This window comes from Salarias fasciatus, chromosome 22 (genome assembly GCF_902148845.1).
Source record: "Salarias fasciatus chromosome 22, fSalaFa1.1, whole genome shotgun sequence".
In the NCBI taxonomy this organism is placed as follows: domain Eukaryota; kingdom Metazoa; phylum Chordata; class Actinopteri; order Blenniiformes; family Blenniidae; genus Salarias; species Salarias fasciatus.
The window spans coordinates 9,469,274-9,488,171 of NC_043765.1; the positions used below are offsets into that span (position 1 = coordinate 9,469,274).

At 46.1% G+C, this 18,898-nt stretch overlaps 2 protein-coding genes across 5 annotated transcripts in view; one reads left to right on the plus strand and one right to left on the minus strand.

The window, feature by feature from the left end:
• The window catches only part of col11a2 (collagen, type XI, alpha 2), a 42,563-nt gene extending 29,774 nt beyond the window's left edge, over positions 1-12,789 (plus strand). For all 4 annotated transcript variants that reach the window (XM_030120171.1, XM_030120169.1, XM_030120170.1 and 1 more), the window contains 34 exons: positions 91-144; positions 312-356; positions 627-680; positions 1,141-1,185; positions 1,303-1,356; positions 1,449-1,502; positions 1,660-1,713; positions 1,789-1,986; positions 2,119-2,172; positions 2,277-2,384; positions 2,467-2,574; positions 2,764-2,817; positions 2,920-2,973; positions 3,168-3,275; positions 4,223-4,276; positions 4,361-4,414; positions 4,541-4,594; positions 4,708-4,761; positions 4,860-4,967; positions 5,051-5,104; positions 5,204-5,257; positions 5,350-5,403; positions 5,598-5,651; positions 7,499-7,606; positions 7,690-7,743; positions 7,856-8,017; positions 8,104-8,157; positions 8,262-8,297; positions 8,385-8,438; positions 8,513-8,798; positions 8,930-9,039; positions 9,266-9,334; positions 9,477-9,713; positions 10,764-12,789. In XM_030120171.1, the coding sequence (XP_029976031.1) occupies positions 91-144; positions 312-356; positions 627-680; positions 1,141-1,185; positions 1,303-1,356; positions 1,449-1,502; positions 1,660-1,713; positions 1,789-1,986; positions 2,119-2,172; positions 2,277-2,384; positions 2,467-2,574; positions 2,764-2,817; positions 2,920-2,973; positions 3,168-3,275; positions 4,223-4,276; positions 4,361-4,414; positions 4,541-4,594; positions 4,708-4,761; positions 4,860-4,967; positions 5,051-5,104; positions 5,204-5,257; positions 5,350-5,403; positions 5,598-5,651; positions 7,499-7,606; positions 7,690-7,743; positions 7,856-8,017; positions 8,104-8,157; positions 8,262-8,297; positions 8,385-8,438; positions 8,513-8,798; positions 8,930-9,039; positions 9,266-9,334; positions 9,477-9,713; positions 10,764-10,910 (2,901 nt within the window). In that variant the 3' untranslated portion in view covers positions 10,911-12,789. The remainder of the gene's footprint in view (positions 1-90; positions 145-311; positions 357-626; positions 681-1,140; positions 1,186-1,302; positions 1,357-1,448; positions 1,503-1,659; positions 1,714-1,788; positions 1,987-2,118; positions 2,173-2,276; positions 2,385-2,466; positions 2,575-2,763; positions 2,818-2,919; positions 2,974-3,167; positions 3,276-4,222; positions 4,277-4,360; positions 4,415-4,540; positions 4,595-4,707; positions 4,762-4,859; positions 4,968-5,050; positions 5,105-5,203; positions 5,258-5,349; positions 5,404-5,597; positions 5,652-7,498; positions 7,607-7,689; positions 7,744-7,855; positions 8,018-8,103; positions 8,158-8,261; positions 8,298-8,384; positions 8,439-8,512; positions 8,799-8,929; positions 9,040-9,265; positions 9,335-9,476; positions 9,714-10,763) is intronic.
• Positions 12,790-14,987: 2,198 nt separating this feature from the next.
• hsd17b8 (hydroxysteroid (17-beta) dehydrogenase 8) lies at positions 14,988-18,315 on the minus strand. Its single transcript, XM_030120179.1, has 9 exons — positions 18,246-18,315; positions 17,289-17,491; positions 17,086-17,202; positions 16,752-16,847; positions 16,107-16,192; positions 15,903-15,987; positions 15,513-15,555; positions 15,261-15,335; positions 14,988-15,164 (listed from the first exon to the last, which is right to left on the minus strand). Exons 1-9 carry the CDS (start codon positions 18,289-18,291, stop codon positions 15,145-15,147), a joined length of 771 nt encoding a protein of 256 aa, XP_029976039.1. The 5' UTR covers positions 18,292-18,315; the 3' UTR covers positions 14,988-15,144.
• Positions 18,316-18,898: the final 583 nt, after the last annotated feature.

The window sequence follows — 18,898 nt, forward strand, 5'->3', positions numbered from 1 at the left end:
CTTCATTAATTCAACAATGCAGCGTGGCCTCTTGTCACACCGCTGGTTTCTGCATGGTGACAAAGACGCTGATGTTCTTCTGTTTTTCAGGGATCTCTCGGATTCCCAGGATTCCCTGGTTCAAACGGCGAGAAGGGAACCAGAGTGAGACTCTTTCTTTGTTTGTTTCAACTCTGCATGATCAGTGATTGAATCGCTGCTGCTCAGTTTCATGATTTTATCCTAGACGTCATTTTATAACAACCTCTAATTGTAAAACTCGCCTCTTTTGGACTAATAATCATAAATTACTGTCATTTCCATCTTTTCAGGGTATCAGTGGTAAAGCTGGACCAAGAGGACAGAGAGGACCAACGGTAATGTTTCACATTTATTTATTTTCCTCCTGTTGAGTCTAGAAAATAACCTGACAGCATTATAAGACACGGTTCCACCGATGTGGCTCCATCAGTGCTGCCGATGCTGTACTGGGTCTTTGATTATTACTCTTGACTGTGCGGCACAGTTTCTAACTAAACCACCAGAGGTCAGCAGAGAGCAGCTTCAGTGAGATCAGAGGAGAAATTAATTCACACTGGTTTGTAAAAAGCTTTTCCTTTGTAATGTTGTGTGTTTGTGGCCTTCAGGGTCCGAGAGGACAGAGAGGACCGAGAGGCGCAACTGGGAAACCAGGAGCAAAGGTTCGTCTGCTTTGTACATGAGATCAAATCGTCTTTCAGTGTGAGCATTTTATTAGTTTCTTCCCAGTAAATGTCACTGGAAATAATTTTTGACACTGATAAAATCATTTTCTGTGTTATGACAGATAGTTATGGCTGTTTTGACTGAAAATATTCATATTGTGATGAAATTAAAAGTGAAAATTTTGATAAGATGGAGTTTAGGATGCTCTAACACAGCATTTATCTATTTATGTGTGTATTGAGCAAATATTTAGAATTGTACCCCGCTCACTGCTGCAGGGTGATCAGGGAGCCGTTTGATCCTTTTTATCTCGTAGTTTTAACATGTTCCCAACAAATATTTACCTAAAAGCTAATCTGACTGATTGGGAGCTTCTTCCATGACAGTAAATACACTGAAGCTGTTTCTCAAACCATGTGTTTAATTAACAAGCTAATTTTTATTGTTGTATTTCAGGGAACGTCAGGAAGTGACGGTCCTCCAGGCCCACCGGGAGAGAGGGTGAGCACTGACAGTTTTTCACTTAAATATGTAACATTGAAGTCATTAATAAGCTAATAAATGTCCAAACCATCGCTAAACGGTTGTATTAAACGCGTCATGCTGTCGTCTCTCCAGGGACTGCCCGGGCCTCAGGGAGCCAACGGTTTCCCCGGACCGAAGGGGCCGCCTGTAAGACCGGCTTCCTCCCAGCTTTAGATCAGAGCTGCTCCCTAAAGAACCTGCTTCAGTTCAGCTGATGTGTGTTTGATGCTTCTTCTCAGGGACCGCCAGGAAAGGACGGGCTGCCGGGACACCCCGGACAGAGAGGAGAAGTCGTACGTTCAGCTTTACGGTCCTGAAAGAGACTCTGATCAGAAGGCTGTGAATTCATGTTTAATGTTCATGGAGAAACCAGATCTGATCGGTGTTGCGTCGCAGAGCCGAGGTTCTCGTGGTTTACTGATCGTGTTCACGCCGTTTCTCCTCCTGCAGGGTTTCCAAGGTAAAATGGGCCCCCCGGGGCCTCCTGGAGTCGTCGGCCCTCAGGTGAGGTTCGGACCAGCAGAGTGGACTGGTTTTGTTTTACCGCCTCCTCACTGACCCCTCCCCCTCCCCCTCCAGGGTCCGTCCGGTGAGACCGGCCCCATGGGGGAGCGCGGGCACCCCGGGCCCCCAGGACCGCCCGGAGAGCAGGGGCTCTCAGGCCCCTCTGGGAAGGAGGGTACCAAAGGAGACCCTGGACCCCCTGGAGGTCCCGGTAAAGACGGCCCCCCAGGACTGAGAGGCTTCCCTGGTGAACGAGGACTGCCTGGAACTCCGGTGAGTGTCAAAGATAAAAAACACTTTAAGATAAAGAACTGACATCTTTTTAAGATTTATTATAGTGAATTACCAAAAGATAAATAAATGTCGTGGATTAAGGTGGTTTAACGTATCGTGTTTCTCCTGCAGGGCGGTGGGGGGCTGAAGGGCAGCGAGGGACCAGCTGGACCTCCTGGACCTGCTGTGAGTCTGAAGCAAACCTCACTTTCACCTTCTAATCTGAGCAGAATCAAACCGTGTCTCTGTGGTTCAGTGGTTCAGTGGTTTGCTCTCCTGCTCCGCTGTAGGGGTCTCCTGGCGAGCGGGGCCAAGCCGGCACCGCCGGACCCGTCGGACCTCCCGGCAGACCGGGCCCTCAGGGCCCTCCGGGACCAGCTGGAGAGAAAGGAGTTCCTGTGAGTGTCCCGCTGCGGTCGACTCGGCGCCGTTTTCCTCCTCTGCTGTCGGGTCGATTCCACCGCTCTGTTTCCTCCTCAGGGGGAGAAAGGTCCGATTGGCCCTGCGGGGCGGGATGGAGTGCAGGGTCCAGTGGGTCTGCCGGGCCCTGCCGGAACACCCGGAGTCCCAGGAGAGGATGGAGATAAGGCTCGTAACCTTTTCACTCTAAACTCCCACTGATTAGAGCCTCAGGAAGACGATCGGTGAACGTTTAGTCTGTCAGCTGATGTGGAAGCAGTCGGTTTATCCAGAGGAGGCTGAGTCGGTTCAGCCTGTTTCTGAAACGTCTGAGCACCAAACAGACCTGTAATGATGAAGGTGATGGTTTTGTTTCAGGGCGAGGTCGGAGAGCACGGTCAGAAGGGAGCCAAGGGCGCTAAAGGAGAACATGTGAGTCACTGGAAGGAGATCAGATGTTTTTTAATGATGCTGTTTCTCTTTCATCTGGATGCTGAGTTCTTCATGTGTTTCTCTGTTCTTCTTCACCTGCAGGGTCCTCCTGGTCCTCCTGGACCCATGGGTCCTGTCGGGCAGCCCGGTCCTGCTGTGAGTAGAACCTCTTTGAGAAGTTAAAACCAAATCCTCTTTTTCCTCGTTTCATAAACAGGAAGGTTTTCATTTATTAATTAATTATTAATTAGTTAATTAGTATTTTTTTGTTCCAGCCACTGAAGTGTTTCCACAGCTTTCTGTTCGTATGACAATAAACTCACGAAGCGGCTCTGATGACTCAACCGCAGGGCGCTGATGGAGAGCTGGGTCCCAGGGGGCAGCAGGGGCCGTTTGGAGCCAAAGGAGACGAAGGATCCCGAGGATTCCCCGGAGCGCCAGGACCCATCGGACTGCAGGTAGAAACAGACTCACGCCGGGCTTTAATCAGAGACGTCTGACTCTTCGTGCGGTTCATTCTGGGGATGCTCGATATTATCGGCACAATATCGGTATCGGCTGACGTCTATCGGTATCGGCAGATATGAACATTTCTGCCGATATTCACAGCCGATAAGGTGACGTATTAACTGGGCGCACAGTGACATCCATAGTGCGCCAAAAAAAAATTATTAATTGAAATGGTTTTGTTCTTCATCCTCATTCCTTCTACTGAAGCGGACTGGCATTTTAGGCCTGAGCTAGCTAGTTTACATTTTTGCACTGCTTGTTTTTTGTTCAAGCACTTTGTCAGTATTATGTCAGGGAAGCTCCCTGCAGGTCGGCCGTTCAGTTAGGATTATCGTTGTTTTCCATCCGAAAAAGCTCCTTAAATAAAATGTAGCACTTCATGTATTTGCACTGCAGAGCTCTGTGTCACCAGGCTGTTACAGGAGCTCTACAGTCAAATGCAGCTTGGTTATGTTTAAATATGCATCGTACATTTAAAGTTCATGTGATCTAAAGAAATTATTTTTCTGTATTTCAACACTGAATGTCTTGAGTTTGGAAAAATAATACATTTCTTATTTATGGTAAAATCAAATGTTTTTTGTCTTGTTTTATGTGTGTTTCTTAAACAAATAAGACTGTCACAATAGGAGTAACATGTAAATTCCAGTACAGGAGAGACTTTATTTACAGTGAAAAAAAAAAAAAAAAAAAAAAAAAACCTTGTGATTATCGGTATCGGTATCGGCCAAAAGGGGTTTCGATATATCAGCATATCAGATATCGGCAAAAATCCAATATCATGCATCTCTAATTCATTCCTCTGGTTCTAACATGTGGATGGGGGGATGGGGGGATTGAGGGGGGGGCGTTAGCTAGCTCTCCTGCTACGCTGCTAACAGCCTCTGCTCTGCAGGGTCTGCCCGGTCCGGCTGGAGAGAAGGGAGAGATGGGAGACGTCGGACCTCTGGTGAGTTTCATCCCCTCATAATCGTCCTGAGTTCTTTAAAATCATAGGCGACGTCGAAAAACCGGAGTCTTTCTGTGTCTGTAGGGACCACCGGGACCCCCGGGACCCCGAGGACCTGCTGGACCCAACGGAGCCGACGTGAGTCTCACGGACCTCAGTCTGAGCCCGACGCTAGTTTTACTGCTCTGATGATGAGAAAAGCTTTGATGAGTTCAGACTTACTGAGCGAATCACGTTTCAACTGGCTCCCTGCTTGTTTTTCAGGGCCCTCAAGGTCCTCCCGGTGGTTTGGGTAACCCTGGACCCCTAGGAGAGAAGGTGCAGCATTGAGGGAATATTTCTGCATGAGTTTGACGGTATCTGAAGCAGCTGGCGCTGGGCGGTGCGGGTTTGTCCCGAGAAGTGAATTCGTTCCTCTGCTGCCTCCACAGGGCGAGCCGGGGGAGGCCGGGCCGCCGGGGATTGTGGGAGAGCCCGGGAAGAAGGTGAGTCGCCCTGCGTGAGACGACAGCTGCGTCCCAGAGCGCGGAGTGAGACGAGTGTGTGTGTGTGTGTGTGTGTGTGTGTGTGTGTGTGTCCACAGGGCCCTCGAGGAGAGCGTGGAGAGAAAGGCGAGGCGGGTCAGCCCGGACCCGGCGGGACGGTGGGAGGACGGGGACGGCCCGGAGACGACGGGCCCAAAGGAAACCCAGTAAGACGCCGCAGCAGGACGGTTCAATACCTCCAGGCTGAGCTCTGCCCTGTAACCTCTGAGCCTGGCGTTTCTCCCCTCAGGGTCCGGTGGGCTTCCCGGGTGATCCTGGCCCCCCCGGAGAGCTCGGACCCAGAGTGAGTGTCTCCGCAGCGTCTTTATTCCCCCATGAGGGGCGGGGTTCTCTGACACGTTGGTGGAATCGGGACTAAAACGTCCGTCTGCTTCGCCTTCAGGGTCAAGACGGCGCCAAGGGAGAGCGAGGGGAGGACGGTGAAGCGGGAGAGTCTGTGAGTGGGAACGCGCTGCCACGCTGGAGGTTTGTTTAGTTTTTAAATGTTTTTAAATCTCACCGACTCTCTTATTCTGCTCCCTACCGCAGGGCTCCCCAGGACCTCCTGGAGAGAACGGACCACCCGGCCCACCAGGAAAGAGAGTGAGTTACAGATCCTCATCGTTACGTTTCAGCAACTCAGCACAGAAAACACGAAGACGTTTGTTTTGCATCACATTATGTAAAGAATTAGTTTTACAGGACAAAAGATTACCTTATTCACAATATTATAATCTTATTTTTTCACTGTATGAAAATTTAAATAGTGATGTTTTTGTGTGTTTTCTCTCCTCCAGGGTCCTGCTGGAACCAGAGGACCGGAGGGCCGTCAGGGGGAGAAGGGAACCAAGGTGAGTCCAGAACATGTTTCAGCTGCTTCGTGCGATTGTTTCAACGTCACAGTAGATCTGCAGCTTCACTCTCCCTGCAGGCTTCTGTTACAGGAGAGGATGATGTGAGCAAAGTCCAAAAACACTTTATCAATCAGTCAGTCAATAACGTTAACTTAATCTAGCCAAAGGTTTTCTTGTTGGTTAAATCAAAGCGCTTCATAGATAATCCAGATGGTGATAATGAGACAAAAACTGTTGAGAACAATACACAGTAAATATGCTATGGTATGGAGAATGAGCAGTGAAAGGTAAACCGAGTGTTCAGTAGATCTCACTGAAGTAAAACTGGCTGAACAAGTCAGAAAAGATATCAAGATCTTAAAATGACAAACCGGACTTTCACAAAATGCCACCGGGGAAAAGTCAATTCAGATTTTTTTTTTCCAAACAAATAAATTAAATGTTATAAATACTCAAAAATCATTTGGATAATACAATGATTAAGGCCCGTCCATGCTTCACATGTCCGCGTAGGTGTGCGTTGCGCGTTGGTTCATGTGACGTAAAAATTGTCATGCATTCCTGTCCACTGGGGTCCTCGCAGACCGATCCGCAGACGTCTGCGCAGCAGCCAGATTTTGTGACCGCGCTGCACCACAGCAAACAAAACATGGCGGTAAAAGTGAAAGTAGACGGAGCTCCAGCCTGATGGCTCCACTTAAAGACACCGAAAGAGTGAAAAACTCGTGGAAAGAGAGAGCAGACTCTGTCTAGGAGAAGGTCTGCAGACAGAAATTAAAGTATCCAATCGCTCCGGCGCCGCCCCCGTGATTCAGAAACAGAAAAAAAGGCTAAATAAACTTTAATACTAAATTATAACATACTGACAATGTATGTGCCTCATTTCCTCTAAATAATCTGTAATAAAGGAGCAGATAAACAGTCTGTAGGGCTGGAAAAGCTTCTGGAGGATGAGTGGATCAGCGCGCCTGCATGGAACGCTCACAGCTGAGCCCAGAATGTAGCAGGAGCCAACATAGCCTCAGTGGAGCGCGGAGGCTCCAAAGCGGACGCGGATACGCATACATGTGAAGCATGGACGAGCCTTTAATCCATTTAAATGAAATATATTTTAAAATTCAAAGTAAAAAAGCATCAGTGTACGTAGCATTTCTTCACATTAAAACTCAAGCTGGAGGTAAAAATCAGGGTTTGATTTAAATCCATAAACGTCAGATTTCAACAGGCGACTGAAGAGAAAACTTGAGCTCAGTTTGATAAATGTCACTTTCCATGAAGTGAAACTCTCATATATTCATTCATTCATTTTCTGCCGCTTTATCCCTTTCGGGGTCGCGGGTGGCTGGAGCCGATCCCAGCTGCTGTGGGCGAAGGCAGGGTACACCCTGGACAGTTCGCCAGTCTGTCGCAGGGCTGACATATATAGACAAACAACCATTCACTCACACATTCATACCTAGGGGCAATTTAGGGTGATCAATTAACCTACCATGCATGTTTTTGGACTGGGAGGAAGCCGGAGTACCCGGAGGGAACCCACGCACACACGGGGAGAACATGCAAACTCCACACAGAAAGGCCCTGAGCCCCGGCCGGTACTCTCATATATTGATTTTATTAAATCCACAACCTGTTATGAAGTCAAGTCTTCTGTATTTTTATGATCTGGGATCAATGAAGTTCTGACTTTAAGGGTTTTTTTCTTTGGATCCATGACTTTTATCAGCTGATGCCTGTTTTTCCCGCTGTTGTTTTCAGAGCTTGGTGCTTCTCGCGGTCCTTCTCAATACTAATATCTCATTTTGAGCGCAGGGCCTGAAGTGTCTGATCTCTGTCCTCCACAGGGAGATCCAGGAGCCGTCGGCCCCCCAGGAAAGACGGGCCCCGTGGGCCCCCAGGGTCAGCCAGGAAAGCCAGGAACAGAGGGTCTGAGAGGGCTGCCGGGATCAGTGGTCAGTCCGGCTCCTTGGTGCTTCCTGGTTTATGTCAGCTGGTTTCCAGACGCCTGCTGATCATGTGACTGACTGTGTTCCAGGGGGAGCAAGGATCCCCGGGACCTGCTGGTCAGAGAGGACCGCCTGGACCTCTGGTGAGACCGGTTCCATTATAGTTTTTACATCGTCATGGAAACGAGCTGTGAAGTCAGTTTTGGTCTGGTCTGTTTCTTCCTCCTCCTCCTCCTCCTCCTCCTCCTCCTGCAGGGGCCTCCTGGTCTGCTGGGTCTGCGAGGAGACCCCGGCGCTAAGGGAGAGAAGGGTCACCCGGGTCTCATCGGACTGATCGGACCTCCAGGAGAGCAGGGAGAGAAGGGAGACCGGGGTCTGCCCGGACCGCAGGGATCCACCGGATCTAAAGGAGAGAATGTGAGCCTGATCAAGTTGTTTTAGATCCTCCGTTCAGACAGTGATGAATGAAACCTGCTTCATCGTCTCGTCTGGTTGTGATGCAGGGGATGCCAGGAGGAACCGGACCTCTGGGCCCTGCTGGGCCTCCCGGTCTGCCTGTGAGTGCCTCAGCCTCTCAGCCTCGCCTCCGTCTCCTCCTCATGTCAGGATATCAGAGTTTCCTCAGAACGATCAGGAAATTAAAGCCTTCTTCCTTTTTCAGGGTCCTCAAGGTCTGAAAGGCGCTAAAGGAGCCAGTGTGAGTAAACGGCTGGACATCAGCGCTCAGGTTTATCAGTAAGTCCTGATCGGTTCGTCCTGTGACACTTCTTCCTGCTGTGTTTAGGGAGGAGCGGGTCCAAAGGGAGAGAAAGGTGTGCAGGGACCTCCTGGACCTCCTGTAAGTACGGTTTGTTGGTAAAATGGTTTGTAGTTAGATTCCCTCTTGTTTACTGATTTGGACGGCGCTCTCAGGGCCCGGCGGGCGAGGTCATCCAACCGCTGCCCATCCAGAGGAGCCCCAAGTCCAAGCGCTCCATCGACGCCAGCCAGCTGCTGCCCGAGTCCGACGGCGACACGCCCGCCGCCGACGCCGCCGGCGCCGAGTTCCTGATGGGCAGCGAGGGCATGGAGGAGATCTTCGGCTCGCTCAACTCGCTCCGGCAGGAGATCGAGACCATGCGCTTCCCTCTGGGCACCCAGGACAGCCCAGCCCGCACCTGCCAGGACCTGCACCTCAGCCAGCCCGACCTCAAGGACGGTAGGATCGACCATCCAGCTCGCCGCACGTCACATGAGACGCCGTTACTGAGTTTACTCTACAAAATGACTGAAGGTCTATGTACTGATGAAAAGTTTTGCACATTTCTTTCTTCGTGTCGCCTTCTGCAGGAGAGTACTGGATCGACCCCAACCAGGGCTGCTCCAGAGACTCCTTCAAGGTCTTCTGTAATTTCACCAACGGAGAAACGTGCCTGTATCCCAGCAAGACCATCGACACGGTCAGTCCAGCCAGTCTGCCGCACCGCTGGGAAACACTGTTAAAATGAAATGTCCAGAAACTCCTGATGAAAGAGAAGATGTGGTTTAAGATTCACAGAAAGTCTCCAAAAACTGAAATTGTTTTGTCATACTTGAAAGTTAAAAATGTTTTAACTTGTAGAAGGATAGAAACAGCAGATCTGAGCTCAGCGGAGGACACTGACTGATCTTGCTGCTTGGCTGCAGGTGAAGATGAGCTCCTGGGACAAAGAGACTCCGGGATCCTGGTTCAGTCAGTTCTCCACTGGGAGTAAGGTCAGTGACCCTCTGTGAGACATCAGCCATTAGTGCTTATCTTCACGTTTTCTATCTTTCCTCTTTCTCATTCACCTTTACCTTGATTGTTTTCCTCTCGTTGTCCTTCCCTTCCACTGACCTGCTCTCTCGCTGCTCCCAGTTCTCCTACGTGGACTCTAACGGCGAGCCGGTGGGCGTGGTCCAGCTGGGCTTCCTGCGCCTGCTGAGCGTCCAGGCCCGCCAGAACCTCACCTACCACTGCCACCGCTCCGTGGCCTGGGCCGACCGAAGCGCCAAGAATAACTACAACCGGGCGCTGCACCTCCAGGGCGCCAACGACGAGGAGCTGAGCTACGAGACCAACCCTTACATCAAGGCCCTGGTGGACGGCTGCTCTGTGAGTGATCGCTGCTCTGCTCCCAGCAAACTGACGTCTTCCTGTTTCTAACTTTATCTGGCATCGCATTTTTACACTGAATTCACCCACAAAGTCTTGCTTCCATCAAACTGATTCTGTGTGAAATATTAAGGTGTTTTTACTTTCTCTTCATCAAATCAGAAAAAAAGGATTTTCCAGGCTAATTTGCTCTGCAGACATAACACTTGACAAAAAGACAAGCTGAGGACATGTTAAATGATTGGTATCATGAATATTATGTCAAAGAAGCGTTATAGCTTTCAAAACAACGCATCGTTCTCGACTAAATGCTCTCATAAGATTATTGGGTGGATTTTTTTACAAGCTGAGAGCTCAACAAGGACTTACAAAATATGGAAAGTTGTCAAAACCGCAACAGCTGGAGAAAAGAAAAAAGATCTGTGGTAAACTGACCTCAGTGACCGTCTCTCACACACACACACAAAATCACATTTTAATCAGATCACAGTCTTACAGAAGAGAACTGCTTCTTAAAGGAATTAAGGAATAAAGGGATTGTAATTAATCTAATTTTCAGCTTCACAAGTTGAAGCAGATAAATTTAAAAAAAGTCGTGCTTTCATTCGAGTAGCGCCTTTGAGCAGCTCTGTCGATGTAGGTGCCTGAAGTTAACCAAACAACCACCCTGACGAGTAAACACGCGATAATCACGAACTAAAAACTCTCTTCAGAGCTGGACTAAAGACAAACTGATGCTGCACAAACATGTCACTCAAAATTCATATATTGCACCTTAAAAGACATTTATTGTTGCTTTTCTAGGATTTTTTTTTTTTTGGTTTCAGCATCATTAACAAATTTCTTCTACTATTGTTTGACTGAAAAGAGGATTCATTTATTCATTTATGCTTCTTTCATACGTGTTTGCTGCTGCCTTTATTTATTTATTTTTTGTTTGTTAACAGATTTCTGTCAGAACAGACTTTTAGCAGCTATTAAACTTGAAACCATGATGATGTGTGGGTGAGCTACTGACGTGTGTGTGTGTGTGTGTGGTTCCCTCCGCAGTACCGTAAGGGCTTTGACAGGACAGTGCTGGAGGTCAACACGCCGCAGGTGGAGCATCTTCCTCTGCTGGACATCAAGGTGTCAGACTTTGGGGAGAGCAACCAGCAGTTTGGCTTTGAAGTGGGACCTGTCTGTTTCCAAGGCTAAAAACACACACACATGCATACACACACACAGACACACACACGTACATGCAGAGAACAACACATGCAAATACTGACACACACACATACACATGCACTTAGAGACACATTTATATATGATAAACATACACACCCAGTAATTTGTAAATTAACTTGTAAATGATATAAAATACACACACATGCATTCACACACACACACACACACACACACACATATGCAGATGCTGTTGTGAGACAAACACACTCAAGTACGTGCCTGGGAAAAACAACTTCCTCCCAACGTTTAACGGACATCACAAAAGGCAAAGAGGAGAGAGATTTTGAGAAAAGCGAGTGAAAGCTGGCGGAGAGGAGGCGTCGCCCGGCGGCTCGACGGCGAGAGAGAGAGGAGACGCGCAGGAGAGAGAGAGAGAGAGCGCGTTCTCCAGGGAAAAATCAGTGTTTCTTTACCAGCAGCAGGAAAAGGCCGTCCTGAGAGAGCGTGGAGGCCGCCGCCCCCCTCCCCCCTCTCACTCCTCTCTCCTCCCCGCTGTCGTCTCACCTGCTCTACCTCCCCCCCCCCTCCTCCTCCTCCTCCTCCTCCTCTTCCTCCTCCTCCCAGCCGAAGGGTCGCGCTCGGATCACCCCCCCCATGCTTTAACCCCGCCTGATCGACGAGAAACTCCTGTGTAGCCGTCCTCCTGTCCCACGTGCCTCTGCTCTTTGGCGTCTTGTTGGCCGTTTCCTTCCTCCACATGTCGCTGAGTTTCGGCTTCCTCGCCTCTGTACGGTTTTGTAAATTATCTGATCGTCTAGTTTTTTGAAGATCTGAATATGAACAGTCTCAGAATGAACCAAAGATTTAGTTCCAGCAGTGAGAACAGGAAACTCACAGCAGGGTACCTAACGCGTCACTCGTCTTATTTATCATCTTGTCTTTTCCACCACTTCGCAGTTGGAATAAAACTGTCTGAAAATGTGATTCACTGATGATAAAAAAAAACGAGCATTCTGGGGTTTTGATGGAGTCCGGTGTGAAGCAGGATCACTGACCTCTGAACCTCCACCCTGAGAGCGGAACGCACCGTTTGAGTTGTTGCATGCAGACGGGCGCGGCCGAGTGTCGACGCCCAGACCAGTGAAATTAAAGCCATTTTTTTATAAGCTGTGCTGAGCGTGACGCTTCTGTACTCGCATGTCGCTGGAGACCAGGGGTCGCGACCTCACATCCATCAGTCCAGTATTTGCTGAGTCACTTTATGGGTACTTCGATCACCTGTTTCCCCTTCCAGAACACGTTTTCTGATTCAGCGTCCGAGCACAGAATATCATCAGGGATCCCATCATGTGTTCAAGACATTCAAAGCTCCTTCCTTTTTTTTTTTTTCCAGCAGCGGTGAATAAAATGCATGCTTTATTGAAATAAACTGCGTGGCAAGGTGCTAATTATACAAAAAAAAAAGCATAAAAGTTTGAATATTCACTCTGAGTCATCCATTTTTTAGTCTCTTCTACACTTTGATGAAGCTTTTTACTGGGGAGGATGTGCGTTACATTCCATTTGTACAGAAATAGTGATATTCTATTGTATTTATTTAAATCAAACAGGGTGCTTCGAGAGAAAGAAACCAAGAACCAGCAGACGCGTCGGGCAAATGTGGTGTATTTCGTTTGTATTTATTTCCTGCAGCTGACGCGCGACGAGTGGAGAGAAGCGAGTTGTCTGAAACTCACTGCCGGCTTCTGTTCACAAACCATCCAGTCTCCTTTTGTACCATCTCAAACCGTCTGTGGCCATATTTTATTGTAACATCCACCTTTTAGTGTTTTCATCAACTGTACTGTGCTGTTAAAATTTTTTTTTTTTGCTTCCACTGTAATAATTATTAAATGGTGACTCTCCAGCTGCGTGTCGTTGCGACTGCTTGGCTTCCCTCTCAGTTGTGTTCAGATTCAGGATTCAGCCGACCCACAATCCCTCTGGGCGTTCGCTTTAATCTGAGACCACAGCGGGGGAGAGGACGAAGGGAATGGTCAAACCATGTGGTGATGTCCGACTCGGGCTCTGTTTCTTTTTTTTTTTTTTTTTTGGGGGGGGGGGGTTATTGTTTGCTTTGTTTTGTTTTGTCTGTTTTTATGCAGCAGGAATCTGGGGAGGGACGGCCAAAACCTAAAACCTGAAGAAAAAAATCTACCCTCCTCCAAAAAAGAATGACCTCAACTATTGTTTTCATTGTGTTGAAGCCGTTTCAACATAAAATCATGGTGCTGAGAAGAAAAAAAAAGTATTATTTTATAATGTCTGTAAGTAATTTTTTTTTAAATTCCTGTTTCTGTAATATATAATCTTTTTAAAAAGAGCTGCTTGACTCTTGTTGTTCTTCCTCTAATTTGGAGCTGTCATGTACAAAAAGGCCACCAGGCGTCGCTGGAGAAGCAGTTCAACCAAGAAATGATCAGTTTTCAGCTGGTAATGACACACAGCAACACACCTTTCTGTTTTATATCAACATTTCAGCTGAAACCACTGAGTGACGCAAATAATGAGAATTCGAAGGAATTCCTCTTTATTTTTGTTTTGTTCTTTTTTATTAAAAACTTCTCTTAAGTCAGGTTGAACTCCAGTAGATATTTTTGGTAATTTTAGTCATTTTCCTTTTTTGTCATTCACTAATTTTCTATTTATTTATAGGCAGTCTAATTCATTTATTTGAATAATTTTGAGTTTAACTTCTTCATGTTTAACACTATTTTCAGTGCTGTCAAACCGTTTAAAATCTTTTCAGTAATTAATTGCAAATCTGACCACAATTAAACTCGATTAATGGAATAATTTGTACACTTCATATCAACACACAAAATCACCAATTTGATGCTCAGAAATGGCTTCATGTGAATCTTTTCATGTGGTTTAGCTGGAAACTGTTTCACAAATGTGGGATTTGAACCCTTCAACAGTTTCAAGCTGCGCTGCTCAAAGGCAGGCCGTTCCCGTCAGTCCCATTTCCTACTTGGGTCCTTGAGTGTTGAACAGTCCAGAATATCCACTCCACAGAAGGATGTCTGGAACATTGTCAAACTTCAGATGAAGAGTCTAATGGTCCGAATCCAGCTGTTCTGCCAACAGTGTCTCAGTGACAGTAAAGTGACTTTTCTCTCTGGTTCCTTCTCTCTAAGCCAAATGATAACCTGAACCCTAATTCTGCAATTAATCACGATTAAAAAAAAAAAAAAAAAGACAGCTCTTTGTCAATTAATCGCGATTAATGTGATTAAAACTGGCAGCATTAACTATTTCATGACAGTCATTGCTACAAAAGCGACATGAGGAAATCTTTTAAAGCTGTCATAATCAAAGAGCAGCTTTAATAGTAACTTATGAAGAAGCACCTCATTCCACACTTAACGTGATAAAAACACATTTCTAAAAGATATTCTATGAATCTGCCAGATTTCCATCAGCATTCTGTTGTCTTGTTTTTTGTTTTTGTTTTTTTGTGTGTGTGCCATGAAAATCATTCACCAGTGATTCTGCTATTTCTCTGACTTTCATTTGGATTTGCTCATCATTTGTGTGTGGTGTCTGCTATATCGTGTATTTTGTGAGTGTGTGTGTGTGTGTGTTTTCCTTTTTACATCAGAGCTATAGCCATTTCTACTGCAAGGAAACTGCGACATCTTGTGGTCATCTGGAAGTCCTACACATGTATAGATAGAGGAATTGATTTTTTTTTTTAAAGTTTTCATTAAATTAAATTTCAAAGATCCTTCAACTTACCTTAAAATACTTAAAACTCTAAAAAAGTGAACATACTTTCACCCAGACTGCATTGAGCATTTGCATCTCTCTCTATCTAGATAGATAGATAGATAGATAGATAGATAGATAAGTAATCTACTTAAAATTTTATAAAATAAAATGGAATATTGTTGCTTCAAAGCAAAAAAGAAACGGGTAAATTTCATTTCGGCAGCTGAAGATCGAGATTGAAAATGTTATTGAGTCCAGTAACGACAACATTTTTAAAGCATATTTTCATTTACAGAGACGCACAGAAAGGTCTGAAGAGAATAATTAAAATTTACAGGTAGATCATTTGTTAGAAAATTTCAAGTTTTATTGATTCAAAAACCACACTGCATATTTCACATGATTTACAGAACGTGTGTATCACAAGCAGCCATGAAACATGAATGATCTTCACGGTTCAATCAGATACTGGAGACAGCAGACTTTCCTCGCGGCCATCAGAGCTGAGTCAGCCCATAAAAAGACCACCTGGAAAAAAGACACTGGATTTAATTCCTCTCCATTCACTGTGAGATTTACTTGATCAATAAATCCTCGGCCGGGAGGTGAGAAGTCAAACTGCACCTGTCACTTCGATACTGGCTCCAGTGACGTAGCGGGAGTCGTCTGAAGCCAAGAAGGCACAAACATCAGCCACTTCTGGAGGAGAGAGAGAGAGAGAGAGGGAGAGAGAGAGAGAGAGAGAGAGAGAGAGAGAGAGAGAGGGAGAGAGAGAGACCAGTCAGCTCCTCTCAGTCACATTACACACTAACAGAGTGGAGCTCCAGAAGAAAGAGTGTGTGAAGGAGACGTGGTGATGGAGGCGTCTGGTCTGACCTGCCGGCTCGCCCATCCTCCCCAACGGAACCAGCGTCTTCATCTGAAACACAGCAGCCAGGAGGCAGTGAGGAGGAGGAGGAGGAGTCAAAGGTTCAGAGACTGAACTCTGAGATGAGATGAGAACACACACTCCTCTGGCTGGTGCTTTGTTAATCTGCCATGAATCAGCTGGTCTCGTTCTTTACGTGCTGCGGCGTTCTGACTGCTGCCGAGTCTGTTGTTGCAGTGATCAGAACAAACGCTTTGAGGTTGAAACTCTTCACTGTTGTTGACAGAACCTATTTCTTTTTACTAAAACCACACTTGATCTCACTCTCTTTAAAGGTCTATTTCACCTTTGACCCTGCGGCGATGTGAATCATCTTGGCTGACTCTTTCCTGACGTACCTTGCTGAGAACCTTCTCCGGCACCTTATCAGTCATGGGAGTGGTGATGAAACCCGGCAGCACGCAGTTACACCGAATCCCGAACCTGGAAGACATCAGACTAAAGTCACTGCTCTTCCTGCTCCTCCAGGTTCTGATGCTGCTGCCGCCGCCGCCGCCGCCGCCGCCGCCACCGCCGCCGCTGCTGCTGCTGCTGCTGCTCACCTGCTCAGCTCTTTGGCGGCGGTCCTGGTCAAACCCTGCACTCCAGCTTTAGACGCGGCATAGTTGATCTGGCCGATGTTTCCCACCTGTGAACGTCATGAAGAGACACCTGAAGAGTGTCATCACCAGTCTGGAGCAAGTTCAGTCCAATCTGCAGTTTGTATCAAGAGGAATAATCTTGATCTGACTTGAACGCTGGAATTTAGAAAACATCCTCATGGGTCTTATATGAAAACTTCTTATTTCCAACAGCTTTTGGGATCCAAACACAAGTACAAGTATTTATTCAAGTGCAATACTTCCAAACTAATTTTAAATTCTCTGATGTGTCTGTAAACAGCTCAGAGAACTTTATCATTTTACATTATCTCTTATTTTAAAGCTCATTTTCTTGGCAGCTCACAGGCCAGTTTAGAAAAATGAATATGTTTGGAACATAATGTTGATTTTAAGGGTGAACAGGTGACACAGAGAGAGAACTACAGCTGTTCATTCAGCATTTGTTTGGTCCTTTTAAACTCCTCAGGAGAGAAAATGAATAAATATGTTTAATACCTCCTGAGTTTTATCTTCCTGCTGGAGGACTTAGTAAACTTGATCTGAATTTCAAAGACAAACTGTGTCCCGCATCTGCAGGAGTCTCACCTTTCCCACGATGCTGCCCACAGTGATGATGGATCCTTTAGATGCTCCACAGGCCAGCAGAGCCTGAGCCACAGCCTGAGTGACCAGGAAGGAGCCCTGAGGGACGCAGGAGGGCCAGAGCAGGAAGTGAACCCTCCTGTTCTGGTCTGTCAGCACTAACTCAAACTGATCAGGACTGAACCTGGAGAATAAATACTTTGACACATATTTTCAGGAGGGTCCTGGTTACAAACAGACTTCTGGCTGCTCTATGAAGCAGAGTTTGTCCTCAGTCGTCAGTCTGATGTCTCTGAGTGTCTGGTCAGTGAAGAAAGAGAAGCGGAGCAGCTTTTACCTTCAGGTTGATCTGGATGACTCTGTCAAACTGCTCCTCCTCCATGTTGAGCAGGAAGTCGTCCTGCGTGATGCCTGCAGCGTTCACACACACCGAGGGAGGCTGGAAGTAGTGCGTCTGCAGAGACAGACGGGAGGAAGGAAGAGAGGAGCCTGAAAACTCGCTTCGTTCCAGCAGGAATCCTTCAGCGCTGCTGTCCTCACCTGTATACCTGAGACCAGCTTCTGGATGCTGTCTTTGGACGAGACGTCCACTGCAGCCCACATGTGAGCCTGTCCTCTCTGCTCGCTCTGCAGGCTCGCCAGCGTATCCTGGGCCGACTCCTCACTGATGTCCGCCACCACCACAGACGCTCCTTCAGAGGCGAAGCGCTGACAGACGGCCCGTCCAATCCCGCTGCCTCCTCCTGCAGGCCGAGGTGAAGCAGAGCGGCAGGGTGAAGGTTTTCTACTCAACTCTGTACAAATATGGAGACTTACCTATCAATCCATCAGTTTAACAATCAATAAACTGAACTTTATACCAAAGATTAAGAAGACCTGCTGAAAGTTCACAGCTTACAAAACAATAAAGATGGTTTTCTCATCAATCAGTTGATCTATACATTAGATTAGTGTTAAGCAGTGTTTTAATCTTTTACCAAAAAAGTGTTTAACATCTGTTTAAGGAACAGAGAGCTGCACTTTCGTTTGAATGTAGTCTTACTGGACGATGAAACAGTAATCAGATGGGAAACAAAGCTGAACTAACAAGGATGAACACTTTCTCTTTGACTGTGACAGTAAACAATAAGGATTTTGGACTTTAATTCAAAAATGATCAATAAAAAGTATTCGTTGATCATTTCCATTCAATACGTTTTATTCTGTTTTTCAATCATCACATAAAGGTAACTTGTCAGGTAGAAGAAGGAGATCAATAACGAAAAGAAGAATTATCAAAAGCCAATATTTAATATCTGCCTCCAGAAGTTACACTTTTAGTTCATGAACTTTCTAAACTCCAAAGGTTACAAAGAATCTCCGTTACTGCGTTTAAACGAGGCGTTGAACTCATTTAGACAAACTATTAAACAACTTCCTGAACCGATATCAGTCTGAAAGTCGTTCTCAGGTGAGATTATTCAGCTGAACACTCTTATTAATCAAATACAGACTGACCAGTGACCAGAGTCAACCTTGATATGAGCCTTGTGGAGGACGCCATGACGGGTTCTGTGTTTTTGTAGTTCCTGCTGTTGTCCGCCAGGCGGCGACAAAGCTCCGTTACAGTTTTACATTCCCAACAACTACAACACTGAACTGAAAAAAACATCACCACTTACCAATCGGTTATGAAAATAATTATTATTCTAATTATAACTTTAAAAGTGTTTTATATGCATATAAATATATATATAATATATATTTATATGTATTTTCACGTTGTCGTGGGTTTTTTCAAAGCAAAATAGGGTAAATTAATGTAAAAAAAGGACAATTTTACAACCAGTTGGCTTGAAAACAGTCTGCACATTTTTTTCTTTTTTTTAATGTTTTAGGGTAATTCAAAATAAATAATGAGAAATATTACGAACTTGAGATGAGGCGAAACCTGTCTAGCAACGACTTTTATTTTCTAAATTACCGGAAATGAATGACATCTTAATGTTTGTAACTTTGTACTGTGCTGTAGTGACATAAAGTGACCGCTAGAGGGCAAACTGTAATTCTCCCAGTGTTGATTACAGTTTTGATCTGTTTGCTAACAACAGTTTCACGTTTTTACAATTTTATCATTTCATCTGGTTTATCTAGGTTATATTAGTTAATTT

Coding starts and splice junctions, on each gene's coding strand:
- hsd17b8 (XM_030120179.1), bottom strand. CDS start 18,291: ATGGCGTCCTCCACAAGGCTCATATCAAGGTTGACTCTGGTCACTG. Junction 15,556..15,902: donor CGGAGAAGGTTCTCAGCAAG/GTACGTCAGGAA, acceptor GCTGTGTTTCAG/ATGAAGACGCTGGTTCCGTT. Junction 15,336..15,512: donor GAGGATGGGCGAGCCGGCAG/GTCAGACCAGAC, acceptor TCTCTCCTCCAG/AAGTGGCTGATGTTTGTGCC.